The sequence below is a fragment of the Dermochelys coriacea genome, chromosome 9 (assembly GCF_009764565.3).
Source record: "Dermochelys coriacea isolate rDerCor1 chromosome 9, rDerCor1.pri.v4, whole genome shotgun sequence".
Classification (NCBI taxonomy): Eukaryota; Metazoa; Chordata; order Testudines; family Dermochelyidae; genus Dermochelys; species Dermochelys coriacea.
The window spans coordinates 92,495,226-92,514,809 of NC_050076.1; the positions used below are offsets into that span (position 1 = coordinate 92,495,226).

General features: G+C 39.2%; 1 protein-coding gene and 1 long non-coding RNA gene across 4 annotated transcripts in view; one reads left to right on the forward strand and one right to left on the reverse strand.

Annotated features, from left to right (window-relative positions):
• Positions 1-17,479, forward strand: part of RADX (RPA1 related single stranded DNA binding protein, X-linked) — a 39,378-nt gene extending 21,899 nt beyond the window's left edge. The window contains exons 11-14 of one of the 3 annotated variants that reach the window (XM_043492932.1): positions 4,385-4,464; positions 7,383-7,679; positions 13,074-13,256; positions 15,771-17,479. In XM_043492932.1, coding sequence (XP_043348867.1) covers positions 4,385-4,464; positions 7,383-7,679; positions 13,074-13,256; positions 15,771-15,916 — 706 coding nt within the window. In that variant the 3' untranslated portion in view covers positions 15,917-17,479. Of the gene's footprint in view, positions 1-4,384; positions 4,465-7,379; positions 7,680-13,073; positions 13,257-15,770 lie in introns of all 3 variants that reach the window. The other 2 variants (XM_038416094.2, XM_043492933.1) reach the window with 2 other exon arrangements.
• Positions 10,638-11,098, reverse strand: LOC122455934. The gene is made up of 2 exons (XR_006274466.1): positions 11,062-11,098; positions 10,638-10,766 (listed from the first exon to the last, which is right to left on the reverse strand). It is a non-coding gene; the product is annotated as an uncharacterized LOC122455934 (long non-coding RNA).
• Positions 17,480-19,584: the final 2,105 nt, after the last annotated feature.

The window sequence follows — 19,584 nt, forward strand, 5'->3', positions numbered from 1 at the left end:
GGCATTCCACTTGCCCTGATCAAAACAATCAAATGGACCACAGTGCTTTTTATATCCAGGGAGAAGCAGGATCATACATATTGTGTTCAGAAACAAACTCTGGTGTGAGAAGAGTCCCCACAGGAGACATTCCTGGGGATTACCAACCTGTCAGGAAAAGCAAATGCCAAATCATAAAAAGATTAAGCCCGTGCATTAAAGGGCAAACGCGGGTTGTGTTGATCAACTAGTAGTGATCAAATCTTTCTGGAGTTGAGTGACAGTCAAGCTAGATCTCTTTAGAGCAGGGGTCGCCAAACTTTTTGAATCGCGCACCCCAGGGCCAGCTCTGGGGAAGCAAAAAAAAAAAAAAAAGCTGCCGCTGAAGACGGAGTGGGGAGAGCCGAGCTGCCACCAGCATGCCAGCGGCGCTCCTCCTGCTGCACACCCCCATGGATGGTCTTGCGCACCCCACTTTGGAGCCCACTGCTTTAGAGCATAATACTGATGTTCTGAACAAACATTTCTGTGTTTGTGATGAGAGGATTATGTGGCCTTCCAACCAGTACCTATGATATCAGGGGTCCTGGCTAGGCTTAGCAGAAATGAATGTCTGCAGTAGCTACTGCTATGAGCTGGCAAACATGCCTCCGCGGGTAGTTGTGATGGCACACTCAACCAGGGCACAAGCGTCATCAGCGGCCTTCCTGGCACAAGAGACCTGTAAGACCACCACCTGGTCGTCTGTCCGCACGTTCGTGTCTCATTATGCACTTACCCAGCAAGCTCCAGATGACGCTGGCTTGGCACAGCAGTGCTGCAAGCTGCACAACAGTGAACTCCAAGCTCACTGCCATGGACACTGCTTGTGAGTCACCATGAATGGAATCAACATGAGCTAGGGCTCGAAGAAGAAGAAAAAACTATTACCTACCTTTTCGTAACTGTTGTTCTTCGAGCTGTGTTGCTCATGTTCATTCCATTACCCGCCTTCCTGCCCCTCTGTCGGAGTTGCCAGCAAGAAGGAACTGAGAGGGCTTAGGGCCACCAGCACCTGATATACCAACGCATGAGTGCGGCATTCAAGAGGGTGCCACAGCCAACCCTACGAATACCACAAAGGCAAAAATCTCCAATGACCGTGGAGGTGTGCACACCTAGAATGGAGTGAACATGAGCAACACATCTTGAAGAACAACAGTTATGAAAAGGCAGGGAACCATTTTTTCCATGGCTGCATTCCAATTTATCTTTGTAATTGAAAATGAAACTGTCAGAGTTACTTTCTTCCCAAAAATATGCTAAAGAAAGAAGGCAACCAGGATACAGCAGCTGTAGCTTTTTGCCTGCACAATTAACTAGCTATTGTTATAACTGCTCAATTTGCACCTTTGAGACTGAGTTCTTGTGCGTCCAGAGTTAGAAACCAGGATGAGATCTCTCTAATACTTGGCCCACAGAGTGAAGATGTTGTGTTTTATTAAACACCTTTTTTCCTTTTTCTAAACTCCTTAATGAAAGTAAAGCTGAGAAGATTAATGTATACTCTCTTCCACTCTTAAATAGCATTAAAGAGTATTCAAAATATTAGTTGTACAAAATTTTGAGTGTTTAAGCCTCAGTCTAAAATGTTTAAAGCCTCAAAAGGTAAGGAAATATTAATGACTGAAATGGATCATACAGTAGGTCCCCAATAAATAAGAACAAAGGAGTGTATCCATATGTTCTCTTTAATAGCTGTTCCTATTGATTTATAGATATTTGTAACTTCGAAATTCTTTGCCTTCTTGGGATCATTTAATTTTGGGATTCTTTATGTTAAAACCACTGTATAGCCTCATAGGTAGGTATGGTCTTTACATAGCAAATAGAGTCTTTTTTTGTAAGTTATCTACATTCATTATGATAGGTTTCAGAGTAGCAGTCGTGTTAGTTTGTATTTGCAAAAAGAACAGGAGGACTTGTGGCACCTTAGAGACTAACAAATTTATTTGAGCATAAGCTTTTGTGAGCTACAGCTCACTTCATCGGATGCATTCAGTGGGGAGAGTTATATACACAGAGAACATGAAACAATGAGTGTTACCATGCACAGTGTAAGGAGAGTGATCACTTAAGATGAGCTATTACCAGCAGGAGAGTTGGTGGGGGGGGGGAGAAAACCTTCTGTAGTGATGATCAAGGTGGGCCATTTCCAGCAGTTGACAAGATCCTCTGATTTGAGAGTAGCAGCCGTGTTAGTCTGTATTTGCAAAAAGAAAAGGAGTACGGGTGGCACCTTAGAGACTAACAAATTTATTAGAGCATAAGCTTTCGTGAGCTACAGCTCACTTCATCGGATGCAAGATCTTCTGAGGAATGGTGGGGGGGAAATAGTTTTACTTGTGTAATGACCCATCTGCTCCCAGTCTTTATTCAAGCTTAAGTTAGTTGTATCCAGTTTGCAAATTAATTCCAATTCAACAGTCTCTCATTGGAGTCTGTTTTTGAAGTTTTTTTGTTGAAGAATTGCCACTTTTAGGTCTGTAATCGGGTGACCAGAGAGATTTGAAGTGTTCTCCGACTGGTTTTTGAATGTTATAATTCTTGACGTCTGATTTGTGTCCATTTATTCTTTTACGTAGAGACTGTCCAGTTTGACCAATGTACATGGCAGAGGGGCATTGCTGGCACATGATGGCATATATCACATTGGTAGATGTGCAGGTGAACAAGCCTCTGATAGTGTGGCTGATGTGATTAGGCCCTATGATGGTGTCCCCTGAATAGATATGTAGACACGGTTGGCAACGGGCTTTGTTGCAAGGATAGGTTCCTGGGTTAGTGATTCTGTTGTGTGGTGTGTGGTTGCTGGTGAGTATTTGCTTCAGGTTGAGGGGCTGTCTGTAAGCAAGGACTGGCCTGTCTCCCAAGATCTGTGAGAGTGATGGGTCGTCCTTCAGGATAGGTTGTAGATCCTTGATGATGTGTTGGAGAGGTTTTAGTTGGGGGCTGAAGGTGATGGCTAGTGGCGTTCTGTTATTTTCTTTGTTGGGCTTGTCCTGTAGTAGGTGTACTCTTCTGGCTCTGTCAATCTGTTTCTTCACTTCAGCAGGTGGGTATTGTAGTATTAAGAACGCTTGATAGAAATCTTGTAGGTGTTTGTCTCTGTCTGAGGGGTTGGAGCAAATGCGGTTGTATCGTAGAGCTTGGCTGTAGACAATGGATCGTGTGGTGTGATCTGGGTGAAAGCTGGAGGCATGTAGGTAGGAATAGCGGTCAGTAGGTTTCCGGTGTAGGGTGGTGGTTATGTGACCATCACTTATTAGCACCGTAGTGTCCAGGAAGTGGATCTCTTGTGTGGACTGGTCTAGGCTGAGGTTGATGGTGGGATGAAAATTGTTTAAATCATGGTGGAATTCCTCAAGGGCTTCTTTTCCATGGGTCCAGATGATGATGATGATGATGATTATGATTATGTTTGGCTAGATAACAAGTATAGAGGGAGAAAGCAAGGGAGAAAGGAAAACACAGAACTAAGAGCTACGATTAGTATGGTGGTACAATATGTATCCTTGAGTTCTAGGATTTTTTTTTTTCCAGGGGAGGAGAAGTGTTTAAGGGAAATTAGAGGATGGTTGTTGGAGAATTAGTTTAGTTTTCACAACTAAGTGAAATTATAATTTAAAAAAATCCAGATCACTTTATTGGACTGATTGTCAGGCAGGATAACGTGTAAAATTTTACACAGTGTTTATTTGGAGCCTTGTGATTTGCCGTTTTAGATTCTAAAGTGATGTTCCGGCTCCACGTTTTCATTGCTGCTTTGTGCCTTCAACCACTGATGTGTGCTTTGGAGCCTTTCTAGAATTAGTATAGAAACCTGTTTATGGGCTGTACATGGTTCTCAACCCATTTACTGTTGTGGGCTGCATATGCAGCTCTTTGTGTTATGTGGGCTGCATCCACACAATATACATACTACCTGTATGGCCCTGAGAATGTTACGTGGGCCACAGCTATGTGCTGTGATCTGAACTGCTGTGAGAACTGCTGATCTATGACATTGAGCTCTGTTTCTGCCAGGTCTACACGTCGTTTTCAGCAAGTTTCCACTAGAGGGCGAGAGTGCTGTTTTTAACGTAAAACATTTTTCTGTAGATTTCACTGATTCACATGGCAAGAAATGCATTTAGCCTTGAACTTTGAGAAGGTTTATGCTGAGCAAAATGATTCTAGTTATCTCAAATGTTAATTTCTGTAGTTCAGTGTCAGAGTGATCCTTATCAATAAAAAGAACTCTTATCACGGTCTGGAGTTTGTGCTTTAGAAGTTACAGGTTTTTTATAACATAGTCACCAAACACACATTTAATTTTATCTTAAGCTTGAAAACCTCAGAATTAATTATAATTTTTCCTTTATAGCTTGCATGAATTTCAGCAAGAAGATTCTGTTCTGAAACAAAATATCTTGACTGAGCCTGACACTTCACAACCCGATAGAGGTATGTGGCTAAATATTTTGTTCAGCTATGATCATTCCAGTATTTTACAAAAGGTGTAGATCTAGACTCTCTCCACTCAGGCCCAAAGTAGGGGGACAAAGGTGGTAGTATACCACCTTTACATCCCCTGTCCCAACCATCCTTGAGCTGGTTCAGCCCTCAATACAATGTAGAGAAGCTCCAGGGCTGTTCTTATTTGCATCAAGCTGCAACAGCCTCTAAGGAACTATTCTGGCAACTAGGTATCAGCACTTTTTCCCCCGACACATGCTGGGGTGGCTGTATGGGTGGTAGAACGCAACTGTATTGCTCTATGCCACTGTGTAAGAGGAATCCTTAATGTCTCTGTAGCTGGCTTTGAGTCCGTGTTGCATCTCTGGAGCAGGGCAGAGGACCTCGTCTCTATTTTCGTTGTTGGTGTTGCAGTAGTGGTCCAAATGTGGTAGTGTTTCCAAAGGAAAATTTTCCCAGATGATGAGTACATTCTAAAAAAAGTCACATTGTGTGGAAAGGTAGTAACATACAAGCAAGTAATCATGGTGATGAGTTACACATCTTATTAGCTACATCTTTGGACTTTTTTTTTTTTTTTAAGTTAAACACATTAGAATTTCCCTGTCTTGTTCTTCCTCTATATTTGAAAGTTAAATCCAGATGTTTTAAACAGATATTATCTCAAATTCTATCTGTTCCCAGTGTGGGCTTCATTTGTAAGTTTACTATCAATACATGTAAACTCTATCTTATTCCATGCGGAATCTGCGTTATTTTAATTGTTTAAGTGGGAGCTCACACAATCATATGTTCATGATGGCGTTTATATATATTAGACTGGCAAAGAAAGTGTGGTGTCTGCTTCAGAGAGCTCTCTTCAGCCAGCTGGGCTTCAAATACTTACTTTGTTTTCTTTTAAATACCATAATTCTCTTAAACATGGATTTCAGCATCTCACTTTTCAGTAGCAAAAGGCTGTAACTTCTGCTGTCCTGTCCGAATTTCACATCTGTTTGTGTTGATTCAAATATAAGTGTACAAATAGGACATGCAAATTACAGCCCCAAGATATAAAGAGAGGAAAGTAAGAGAAAGCATGATTGAAGTTTGAGAAGGAGAGAGATATTTAATCCTGGCATTTATATCCTAGCAATTTTTAACCTTAATACCAAAAATCCTTCAAATAAGTTCTTCACACTTATTCTAGAGGATGGTAGTTACAGTATTTTTCTTTCTTCTCTTAATGTAATTATACAGAATATCCCAGTAAAATTTCTTTTCAGCCAGCTATCTTTCTAACCAGATGTGGATGTTTAGTTGCTCAAAATTAAAAATGGCAATAGCATGAAATTTAACACTTGGTCAACTGTACCACTGATGTAAGGCAGCGCTACCAAAGAGTTGGAGTTCTAACAGCCAGCATTGTTATGGAATGCCTAATAATGTACACTTTTCCAATATTAATATAACATGCTGCTTATAAATTTAAAAGATTAAAAGCAACTGTTACATAATCAAGCAGCTAAATTTTTTCTGTTAGTTTTTTGAGATGTCATTGTTTTCCATTTCATTTGACTCATCTATATTGAATAGAAATCTCCCCCTGTCTAATGCATGACAACTTTAATCATCCATATAGTAAACTGAGAGAGTGTTTATGAATGGGGGAGGATGGTGGTTGTAAACTTACTATACACACCAGTTTTGTAAGATAAATCCTGCTCCATGCTCTGCACAAGGATTCTCCAGATAGCACTCAAATGCTATTGCAGCTTCTTAGGCCCACCAGTTTTCCTTACTTTTCACTATAATTCCTTGTGTCTCATCCAATGCAGTAATGCTCATGTACTCTGCTTGTTTAATGTTCTTCCACTTGGGTGTTGCCATTTCTAGTTTAGCCATATACACCCTAGTGTTTTCAGTTCTTTGGGACAGCTAAATCTCCGTTGTAATAACTACTGTAGTGCTTTCTGCGAAGCAGTGAAGAAATATGCACACACATTTCATGAGACTAAATTGGAAATAGCAATAAAAGTTTTCATAGTATAGTATCAGGATGGGGACACTGTTTGTGGGAGGGCAAGACAAAATGGGGATAACTGGGGGAAAAAAATAGGTTGGGTACATTTCAGAATGGGCCTTGTGGTAAGCTCACAGAATGGGGATTTGCCTACAAAATTGGAAAAAATGGTTTATTTGAAGTTTTTTCAGTTCTTACTTCACAGGTTACATATAATGGTAGACATAGGAACTTACAGTTAGCTATATAACTGGGACTCTGCACAATATACATTATAAGGCAGGGGTTCTCAAACTGGGGGTTGAGACCCATCATGGAGTCGTAAGGTTATTACCTGGGGTGTTGCAAGCTGTTAGCCTCTACCCCTATTCCTGCTTTGCCTCCAGCATTTTTAATGATTTTAAAAATGTTAGGGGGTCGCACTCAAAGGCTTGCTTGTGATGGGGTCACCCCTGAACAAAAGTTTGAGAACCACTGTTACAAGGTACAGCCAGTAGTCTTCATTGCATGAATATACATTGTACAGAAGATGGTAAAGTATATCATCATAAAGTACCTGTTTCCTTTTTATACTTCCCAAGTGTTGGTAAAACAAAGTGACTGGGGAGGTGACTGATCCTTACTCACCCAAAAGCAAGCAATGAATGGCACCTTCCAACCAATAATTATTTTGATGAATCCGGTCTTCAAACTGTAGCTGGAAACAACATACAGTATTTACTAACAGTCCAGCCTTAGCTTAATTCTTTATTCATTCTTCATTTTGATTTATCCACCTATATTTTCACGTTTGACTTAAGTATTAATCTATGAAATTTTTGCTTTTCCTAATACATTAGGGAGGTGGTATGGTTCTGTCTATGCATATTGATCAACTAAATGTTTAATGTATTTATAATAGCAGACAAAGAGGGAGTGAGTGATGCACCTGAAATAGAAGAGATGGGAAGAACTTCTCATGATTCATGGCAAAGTGATCTCTGGGTAATGGTGAAAGACAACTTAATAGATCACTTGCATTACAGCACTGTTTTCCCAGAAAGCATCCCACGTAAATTTGATTATATGCACAAAGAATTCCTTATACAGCAATACAATCTACATCCAGCTGTGCACAAGCCAAAAGAATACATAACAAATAAAGAAATTCATGAATTTAAAAGTGCCAGTGGCCCTGGGCACTATGAAGTGACTATACTGGGTAAGTGACAATTAATACTTTAATTTTTTTTTAGAAAGAAATCCTAGCAATGTAAGGTTTGTTAGAATTCTCAGTGTTTAACAAAGAACTGTTTAACTTTCTATGAAGCTGAATGGATACTTTAGTATAATTTGGGCATTATGCTAAGTTGCTAAGTAAAAAAAACTCATTCATTTTTTAAATATACGATCTTGTTAAATGTACAAACTGATTTTTTTTAAAGGATAATATTAAGGAGGCACCACTCCAAATTCCATAGTTAAGTCTGAGTTGAGTTTTACACTAAAAGCAGGTAGTCTCCAGACTTACATTTTGAGTACAGCATTAATTTTCTGATGATTTTCAAATTTCCATGTAATTTGAGTTAAGACCTATTTTAAAGAAAGTTAAAATTTGGTTTTGAATGTTTCTTTACTTATAACAAAAACAAACTGTTCAATATATCAGTTTGAAAAACAGCATTAAATTTTTGTGGAAAATATCCTTCCTGGCCCCATTCCCACCTCCCCTTCCACCCCCCCCTTTTTTTTAGCTTAAATTGAGAATTTGAAAGTTGCTTTCTAGCTGTACTTTCTAGCAGTTAAAATTCACTTTAATCTAGTTTCTCGGCTACATTTGAAGAGACTGGGTTGTAATTAAGCTATTAAAATTTTATTTATATGTAACTGTTAGGATTGTAGACAAGCATTGTTCAGTAGGTCAGATCATTCTTAAGTGGAGCTATTTTGACAACAGCAATAACCAATCTCCATCCTTTTTCTCCAGCTATTTTATATGCTGGAGATCTGTTTGTTGAAATGAGTCAGTGGTATAAAGGGAACTGTATGTATGTTTCAAGAGTACTACTTCAGCTTGATCTATAACTGGATTGGTTCCAACTGCAGAGTGGATTTGATTTGAAATCCATGATTTAAATCACTAGTCAGGAAGACACAATTTAATCATGGATTTCTACATAAAAGTGCATTTTTTGTTGGTTGTTATAACCTTAATACATATTCTTCACAACTTGGAGATAGATGTAGGTTTCATTTTTAGAAGGTACACACTATACATTTTTAAGTGATTTATTTTGAAAACTTTTCAGATTAGTTTTACAGCTATATCAGAAAATAAATGATTGGTTATTTCATTTACCAAAGGTAATTGAGGTAGATAGTTCACCTCCTAGTGACTTCATAAATATCTCAAATTCAGCAAGTTAATATTTGGAGGATTTTCTTGCCATGCTGTATTAGGAGGAGAACATCACCAGACAGACGTTTAAATTGTTTTATTTAACTAAAACAGCAACATTATGTATTCTGGATTTTTTTTTTCTTCAACAGCAAACATATAATATTGTAACAAAACAAGCATATGAATTTTTGAATCAGGTTTGTTTTTGTTAAAATTGTTTAACTAAAATAGTTAAATGAAATGTTAAAAAAAAAAATTAAATAGACTATGTCAGCCAGGTCAACATGAGAAACTTAAAATATTGGCTTCTGCAGCTAACTCAGTCATCTTCACTTTCATTTTCCTGTTTATTCATAATCTGGAAAAGAAAAACAAGCTTTCCTGCTTTTTCAGGTCCCAAACGATTTCTCAATTTGGAATGAATTAGTCCAAAGGAAGAAAATATTTTTTCTACACCGGCAAAAGAAGCTACTGCTGTTAAAAGTGAGATTATCACTTCAACAGTCTCTGAATTCAAGTGCTTAAGTGACTTCCACCAGTTCACTGGTGTAACTTTCTTTAAAACATCATCAGCAAACATATACTTCTTGAATGATTCACCCTTAGCTCTGAAGTTTATTATGGTTGGCATTATGGACGGATGATTGCTGGATGTCCATGTCATAGCCAACTCCTCTCCTTCAGCACCTAAGATTTGATCCTGGTACCGAATATTGAGAATATTTGCAAGAAAATGAGCTGGAGATAGTGCTTGTCCCATTCATTTTTTAATGCTTGGAATTTAACTCTGTCATTGCATATTTCTCTCTTTAAGATCTCACTCCGTTCCTTCCAAATTTCAACAGCATCAGCACTAAAACAGCTATTTCCCTGCATTTTGTTCAAGGCTACAGAAATAGGCTTCAGGGTACTCAGCATGTGTTCAATATTTCTCTTAAGCCCAGTGTTGAGAACTCTGACATCTATTTTTTCACGATTTTGTTCACAACCTGTCATCAGATTAGGCCAGGTCTTGATATAATGCTCAAAACAGTTCACTACTGAGTTGCATCGTACATCTTGTGGGAAAGTTAACTTGGTTCCTCCCACTTCTTTCAAAGCAGCTGCTGCAAAGTGGTTGTTATGGAAGTATTTTGCAATTTCAACATTAGCCTTTTATTTCTGGAACACTGACGTCTTTTGCTAGGAGATGCATCAAATGAGCACTGCAACTGTATATTATTAGCTTGGGACTCTCTCTTCTAAATAATTGCTTCTCATCTTGGATACATTTGCAGCATTGTCTGTGACCAAGCTGCGTACTAGACATTTGAATTTTTTTCAGTTTGTTATAGCTTTTTGTAAATATTCTGCTGTGTGCGCATTTCCTGATGTATCAATTTGTTCTGTAAAGAAGACCTTCCCTTCTTCTGTTGTCACACAAGCACATGCAACAGGATCATTGTGGACATTGCTCTACCCATCAAGACTCAAGTTAACAATTTTACGCTCTAGATCGTTTGTTCACTGCTCAATTTCTCTTTCATATCCTTTATCCAGCAATTTGCCTGCAACATCTGCTCTGTTGGATGGACTGTATTCTGGTCTTAATGACTGAACCATGTTAATGAAGTGTGGGTTCTCAATCGTACAGAAAGGAGAGTTTGTTACATAAACAAACTGGGCAATTTTTTCATCAATGACCTCTTTTTGTAATCTGCTAGTTCTTATCACAAACTTTTCTATGGTTGTTTCTGGATGATGGAGATTTTTTTTTTCTTTTTGCTTCGAATGATATACTGAGGCTGTGTGACATACATGATATGACTGAAACAGTATCATTGGCAGATAACTCTGAAACTATAGAAAATGATGATGGTCTTGAAGGTGGATAGTCTTCAGAATCCTGTATGTTGAGGATGGATTCTCCTAAACAAAATAAGTCAAGGCAGTTGTTTAATTATTATTACCATACCGCTCATTTAGTATTACTTATTGCATTCACTGACAGTACTACTTTAAAGGTGAAATTTTAAAAGGAAGATCTGCCAATTTCAGCTGTTTATTTTTTTATCACAGCTGCATCTAAAATGATAGTACCATAGAGTAACAACTATAGATTATATACAACTATATTTTTTGCTCAAACATGAGAATTCGAGAACAGTCTAGAAGGAAGACAGGCAGTCCTTAAGAAAGAAGTATGAAATAAAAGTTTACCAACCTGAAGATCCTGCATGTTCAGACATGTTCCTTTCATCATCTTCAATGCACCTTCCTCCTGAGAAGGAACACTTCTCATGATGTTGTTTCATTTGGGCAACCAGGCCTTGCATTTCTTTGTTGCACTGTTTGCATTTTGCACGCATGCCTATCTTACTTAAGTTAGAGGAACTTCATTAAAATATTCCCAAACTAGGTCTCTCTTATGGCCTGCTGCCATTGTAGGTTTTCCCTTCTAGAGAGAATGGTATGGTAGATCTCAAATCAATGAAGGCTACACTCAGAAAGACCTCAAGACTTCTGGAATATGCTGCTCAAACAGTTTAACTTTTGTTTCTACTGCCTGTCCCTCCCTTCTCACATTTATCTCCAGACTTCTTCTCCTTGTCCAGAACTATTCCGCCCCTAGCAATCTTATATTCATTGAACTTTTTGAAACTTTGCACTTTTAGAAAGAGGTAAGGGATTGACTCTGTGTACACAAATTTGCAGGACAGTAGAGTTGAGGTCTGTTATTTCTCACCTCTGTATATTTATTTATTTAAAACATTTTTGCTGTTAACAAGCATGTTATCTCTGGAGATACAAATCCTCAGTTAGAGAACTGCAAAACTAAGCATCTCTAATGGTATCTTCTAAACTGAGCACTGAGTCCCATTGTGTAGATAGAAAGAGTAACCTAAATAATCTATACAGACCCCATAAGATTGGGTCCCTAATCCATGAACTATTGGAACTCATTTACAAAACTTTTGCTTAAATATTACGTAAATATATTGTCTCATACTCTAGAATTAGTATTCATAATCCCTATTTCATGATGAGCTATCTATGAGCTATAATGACAGGTTTCAGAGTAGCAGCCGTGTTAGTCTGTATTCGCAAAAAGAAAAGGAGTACTTGCGGCACCTTAGAGACTAACAAATATATTAGAGCATAAGCTTTCGTGAGCTACAGCTCACTTCATCGGATGCATTTGGTGGAAAAACGCATTTTTTTCCACCAAATGCATCCGATGAAGTGAGCTGTAGCTCACGAAAGCTTATGCTCTAATAAATTTGTTAGTTTCTAAGGTGCCACAAGTACTCCTTTTCTTTTTATGAGCTATAATATATCTTTAGATAGATTTTTCCTTCAAAAAGCATTTTATCAAAAAAAATCCAACTTTTGTGATTTTTTTTTTTAAATCATTGATTTTTATCCACCCTGTCCAACTGTCATTGCTCTTAATCATGGCTGCATGCTAGTAAATTAAGCTACTTTGTGCTGCTTCAGAGTAGCACAAAGCAGCCAAAGTATACTAGTGAATTGGTCTTGAATCTTTTAAAATTAAATATTTAAATCCATATCTTCAGTTCATTAATAGTATCATGATGTTACTGTTGTCTTTGCATTTATTCCATGTTCATGTATTACAATTATAATAATTGAACAAGGAAATTTCCAGGTGAAATCTGTTAAGATGGATTTTAGGCTGAGTATGTATCAGTAACTTAATAGTGCAAAACATAATAGGTTTTGGGGTTACTACAAGCATTACAAACCTAGGAAATTCAGGTAAGGTTACATTTTAAAAGAAATCCAAACACGTTATGGGCAAGATATGTACAATTAAGGCACCTAAACAACTTAACTCTCTGTCCTGTAGAGACACCATGGGAACAGAGAGGAAAACCTTTTTAAAAATTGGTTTCATGTACTGAAACTACAAATACTATAAAATCCCTTTATCATAAAAATATGGTTATTGCATGATGTCAGTTCAAATATATATAATATTAGTATGCATGTGTAAGTGTACATATTTTCTGTTGAAACTTAGTTTATCTGAGATTGTTTAGCACATAATGGGAACAGAGGGGTATGGGTGAATATCTTATGACAACTTGCATATGTTCAGATTGGAATAGCTGGGTTTAAATGCGGTAATTAGTAAAAGAATTATTGAAGAGAAATAAACAGTGTGCATTAAACTGTTACAAACCGAAGGTGAAATACTTTCTCTCTTAACAGGGATAAACCATGATGTGGCTATAGATGTTGCATTCCCACCTATATTTTGTCCTGAAGATCCTCATTTATTTCAAATAGAGGATATTCAGAATGATATGTTGTTATCCTGTATGAGCTGCATCTCTGTGTGTCAGCAGGACACCACTAGCAGTGAAAAGCTTTATGACACGTTTCCACTTTCAAGTAAGAATTGCTGCTATTGGTATTACTCATGTATCATTTTCTTCTTTTATCTCTGAATATAAGCATTAATATTGTATACAGGTCCCTATTTGTAAGTCAGGCATTAGGCACCCTTTCTCATAGGATACATGTGTGCTTTCATTAACACCTTTACTAGATACTGTAGACATGAGTTCTGTCTTTCAGGCCAGTCTTCATTAGGCCTACCTTTCTGCACCCATAAATTAGCAGGTGTAAATAAGAATGCTGCAAAGTTGGATATGTAAGTACCTGCTACGCACACATTGAGTCACTTCTGGATTACCTGTATTGTGCCCGTAGTTATTTGCTTGCACAAAATTGTACTAGCAGAAAGACCAGGTTTTTTTAATATTTGGCCCAGAATCTGGTCCATAAATGAAACACTACAGCTTTCAATCATTCATTCCTATTTCACTGATGGCATTTCAAGGAGCCAGCACTCAGCTAGTGCAACTTGCAACAAGTAAAAGCTGAAGTTTTTGTGTACTGTTAATTGTCTTTTAAATTATAGTTCCATGTAATGGCTGCCCACAAAAAATGTTAGAGGGAGTTAATGTTTGTACCATACTTCAAATGTGTAAAGTGCTATGTAAATGCTGGAAATTATCTATCAGAAATAGAAATACTTGACTTTAATTAAGTCCATCTTTTTGCTTGCCCCATACCAAACTGCTTGAATAGTAAATTTTTCTTTACATGGACTAGCATGTAAATTGTCCTAGTTCTTCTTCGAAAGCTTGCTCATATCCATTCCATATTAGGTGTGTGTGCTCGCCACATGCACCGGTGCCGGAAGCTTTTCCCTCAGCAGTATCCGTAGGGGACCGGCTCTGGCATCCTCTGGAGTGGCACCAGCATGGCGTGGTATAAGGGGTGCTGCCGGCTCCTCCCACCCTCAGTTCCTTCTTGCCGCCAGTGATGGTGCTGGAACCTCTGCTACTTCGGCTTGAGCAGCACCTCCCAAAGTACCCCAGTTGCGCTCTCGGCTCTTGAGAACTAGCATTCTCTAGAGTTGTTGCGTTCTCGGTCCTAGCGAACTTTGAAAACCTGTAATATAGTTGTACATAGTTAGTAGCTCTTAGTTACCCTTAGTAGTAGTTCTCAACTCTTCGTTAGTCCCAAATGGGACTCAGCCGGGGGACGGGGCATGCCCCAGGTTTTAAGCCCTGCATTTGCTGCAAATGGCCTATGCCAGTCAGTAATCCACATACCAGCTGCCAAAGGCCTGGTCTACACTGTGGGGGGGGGGGGTCGATCTAAGTTACACAACTTCAGCTACATGAATAACATAACTGAAGTCAACGTGCTTAGATCGACTTAAAATAGTGTCTTCACAGTGGTGAGTCGACTGCTGCCGCTTCGTGCGCAGTGCTCCACAGGCCGGCATCGGTCCCCCTCCACGGCTCCAGTGAAGAAGCCGAAAAAGACTGAGGGTAAGATCTCCTACCTCCCGAAAGGGAAAGGAGAGGGCTGGGGGCAAGCCACGACCTGTGCCAGTCAGCTCCGTGCCCCATTGGGAACTTGGGCCCCAGCTCAGGTCAAGCTGTGCAGCCCATCCCATACTTCACCTGTAACCCCGGATAGCGGTGTGGACCCAGGCCAACTTCAGGCGCTGTCGATGCCTGCGGCTTAGGAGATCCTGACCCCCCAATGGTACCCCAGTCTCGGGGAAAATCCGTGTTGGGACCTATACGTGTGTCTCCACCTCGGCAGCACTATTCCCCAACAAGAAGGACGTCCTGCCATCACTCACCTGCCCGAAGCCGTCACACCTCAGGTCTAGAGAGGCAGGCTCAGCTGAGCCCTCTTCAATCCCAGCACCGGGGACACCGATCAAGGGATATCTTTGGCAGCCTTCCTGGCACACATCCCTATCCAGAACATCTGTAGAGCCGCAAAGTGGTCCTCTGTCCACACATTTACTGCTCATTATGCCATCACTCAGCAGGCCAGACACGACGCTGGGTTTGGCAGAGCTGTGTTGCAATCTACACATCCATGAACTCCTACCCACCTCCAGGGGTTACTTCTTTGGAGTCGCACATAACATGGAATGGACGTGAGCAAGCACGCGAAGAAGAAAAGACAGTTACTTTTCTGTAACTGGTGTTCTCCAAGAGGTGTTGCTCATGTCCATTCCACAGCCTGGCCTCCTTCCCCACTGTCGGTGTTTCTGGCAAGAAGGAACTGAGGGTGTGGGGAGCCGGCAGCACCCCTTATACCACACCATGTGGGTGCCACTCCAGAGGGCATCAGAGCCAGTCCCCTACGGATACTGTAGAGGGAAGAACTGCCGGCACCGGCGCATGTGGCAAGCACACACACCTATATGGAATGGGCATGAGCAACACCTCTTGAAGAACACCAGTTACAGAAAAGATAACTGTCTTTTATCCTAGTGAACATGTACAGCACACTGCATGTAAAACAAAATGCTAGTTAAATATTTGTTTTGCTACACCCACACATGAACTATCTGTGTTTGGCTTCTAGATGAAACTGTAAAAGCAGCTGTTGACCTAGACAGACAACATGTCATCTGTATCCTGGACATCTGTCGTTTAGGTGAAGATAAAGTGGAAGTTTTTCTGAACAAAATTTATAAGATAATGGAGACTGATGTGGTGAACCTTGTGTAATTTAATAGCTTGTTTTATTGATGTTATCCATGTATATTTGGAGGGGAGGGGAAAAAAACTTTTGTAACTTATACCCTCTGCATATTGCCACTTTCTAGAGCGTATAGAGCCAAGCATATCCAGTGTTATGAAGTGTTTTGACAGAGCAATTGTAATGGTAGTCAATACAATTGAGAAGGAAGGTTCATTACCTTTATATCTGAAGGCTTTGGAACAGAGTATTATAAATATGGCCGAGTGCTCATTATTTTTATACCTCTATTGCTTTAGTGTAATGCATTGAGTGCTGCAGGCAGCTCCCAAGTGTTAGGTGTTTTGTACGTGTTCCATCATTAAGCAAAGAGACTGTATGGGGAGTGGAATGTACAGCCAAATTCTGTCCCGTCAGTGAGAGTTGCCTGCATATATGCATGGGAAGAATTTGGCTGTAAGTCACTTGTGTGACTGTCTCTCTAGATGCTAGTAACCTAAAATTATTGCCATCTGACAGCTCGTCAGGATGTTCATGTGAAATAAAATGGTGGTCTCAATCCAGTTTCTAGAGAAAATATGGCTGCATCACAGAAACTTGCCACCTCATTAGTTCCCTTGTTTGTAGTTTCAGTAGAGCCAAAAGACTTAATTTCAATAGATTGAGAACTATCCTCTGCTTTATAGAAGGGTCCCTCTGAGCAGTTTGAGAGATGCATTGGCTGTTGGTGAGGAAAAGTTTGCCCAGCCAGTGGCATACTGTGAATGGAAGCCACATAAGGTTCTCTGAATGGAACCCTTCAGTTTTAAGTGCTTTCAGTTCTGCTCCATAACATTAAATTAATTAAAAAACCAAGGCACTTCTCTGCATTATTTGTGTTAGATTTTCTAGAAGCATTATTGGATACAGGGCCAAAGTTTGTGTGTTGTCTGGTCACTTAGAATGTCATTCTGTGCTTCTGCATAGATATCCAGTAAAGTTTTGGTGTGTCTCACAATTTTTAACATTTTACTAGTAGAAGAATATTAATGTAAATGTCCTGATAAGTGAAAGTTAATACCGTAAAACATTTGTCCTTTATATCTTTCTGTACTGTATTTTGTATTTAAATGTATGATATGGTATAGGCTCCAGAGTCTAATAAGAGAGTCTGGCACCCGTACTTGCTATTCCAAATTGAGCCATGCTGACTATGCCAGCAGATATTTTAAAGTAGATATACCTCAGGTAGAAGCTTAATTTTAAGGAAACCAGCATTTCAAGATAAAATGTGTAAGGTAATTATGTTTTTATAATAGAAATGACACAGACACTTGTACAGAGTTACCATATATTATTATTTGTCCTAGTCGCTCAGCCCTCTTCCTTTCGTTTTGTTTTTCATTGCTCCCATTTCATGTAGTAAAACCCAGCAATGGCTCTGCCTGCTTTACCTCCCTGCATAGCAGTGTATACTTAACATTGTTGTTATCCCTTGATGCTTGCTGTCTTAAATCTTAACAGCAAATTCAGAATTATGTAGACTCGGGTCTTTAAAGTATATCCCATTTTATTTTATATCTGTGCTATTTGAAATGTATCAAAAGACAACTCAAAAAAGTATATAATGTGTATATACTGGCAAAAATGGGTAAATTCCATTCTTTGCAAAGAATCCATTCACTCTTTTGTTTCATGAAGTATAGCTAACTGTAAGATTAAAAATGCTAAGAAACTATGTTGATAAACATCATAACATTTTGTTATGCCTCTCATTCTCAAGAACAGGGCTTTATAAAATCTTTTCATACTAAAGGGCTCACTCATCCACCACTGGAATACAGCCATTGCAGAGGTGTATTGTTACCAGAGCCTTGTGTATTCCCTAATCCTGGAATTCACACCCTGTCAAAGTATTGTACTCCAGAATCTTAGCTCTTATTTTCTTTTTATAAATGTTTCTACCCATCGTAGTTTCAAAGAAAACCATAGAAAGGACAGTTGAGTGTAAACCAGTGCAGTGATGTTTGCCTGAATATACAGAGAGCCTGAAACAATAACTCTACGGGTGTAAACTGCTCAGATTTGTCTGTGTGTGGTTAACTCTGAAACTTAGGTACAGTCTGTGGGATATTGAAAATGAGGACAGCTTAAATAAAAGAAATAACAAATAATACAAAGACTTCTGTTCTTATTTCATTTTTATGTATAATTGAATGAAACAATCTGTTTTTTAAATGTATCTGAAGCTGTTGCAGAACTTCAAGAATTTCCACCAGAGTGCTGCATAATCCAATGATCTTGCAGCAGAATTTTAAGTCTAGCTTGACTCAAAGTATGCAAGGCATCCTGTATTGCAGCCATTCTGGGCCTGCAACACTAAACTTTTTTTTTTTTTTTTTTTTTGCAATGAGTTCCAGTGGCTTCATCTGTTTTCCTCTGGTTTCATTGCCTTCATTTTCCAATAGACCACCCTTCGAAGAAAGCACTTTTAAAATCGTTTATACATGCATTTTCCCATGATGGAGGCAGTCCCCATTGGAGAGCAGAGGGTGGGATATATACATAACTGCTTGTTGTAATTCATATGATTTGGGTGGGTGGGTGGCATTGATTCTGCCCACACCCCCATTATACATGCAGTACTTCTCCATCCCCTGTTGGCTTCAAAGGGAGTTAGGTAGATTTATCTGAGGTCAGAATTGGCAGGTGAATACTCCCTGAGATTGGAACTGGAAAATGGGAACTTTGACTAGCCATAGTACTTAGGGACAAACCCAGGAGCACACCACATAGGAAAGTGGAGTCTGATATGATAAAAAAGCAAGACACACAAAAAATTATAAGGTATGACAAGAATGTGAGAGAGAAATTGTGGTTTAAAGGAGGAATAAGTGATTTTTAAAAATTGGTTCCAGTACATCTACATTAGTTATCTGCACTGCTACAACTAAATGGACTCCCCCCCCCCATTTTTTTTTAAATCAATCCAGTTTTACTAGTGTCAGCTTTTTAATATAGACAAGCCCTGTATCTTGGACAGGCTAAGGAGAAAGGGAGAAATGCAAGACTAAGGCTACGTCTACCCTTGCACTTTTGTCAGTATAATTAATGTCACTCGGGTGTGAAAAAACCACCCCTCTTAGCGACATAATTTTCACTGACAGAAGTACTGGTGTGGACAGCACTACATTGGCAGGAGAGCTCTCTCCTGTCCTCATAGAACAGCTACATGAGCTCACTAGTGTAGACCTGGCCTTAGAATTAATCCAAGATTAACCTATCTCACTTAATTCTTCCACTATATAGGATTAGAAAAGTTATGCAGACCCTTTCTTTGTTAACTCTTATTTTTAATGAGAGTCTGATTGTTTTGAAACGAGGTCACTCAGTTATATCCTTGAAAGGAAAAACATTTTCTGACCCCGGCAAGAAGCATTTCAGACTAAATAGGAGCCAATCCTGGATGTGAATGTGGCCTGTATGAATTAAACTCTCCTCTAGCTACTGCTCAGGGGATGATGCAGCCACCTACAAAGTGCCACCAAGATACAGTTGGAAGCTGTAGAGAAACGAAAAAAGCTGATGGACCATAAGGAGTGGCAGGAATATGGGGCCAAAGTTTACATTTCCAGGCACTCATAGTAACAGTAACCAGGTGTGGGGATTTTTTCCCTGGATAAGCCAGTTGTAATAGAGCTGACTCACTGAGGACTTA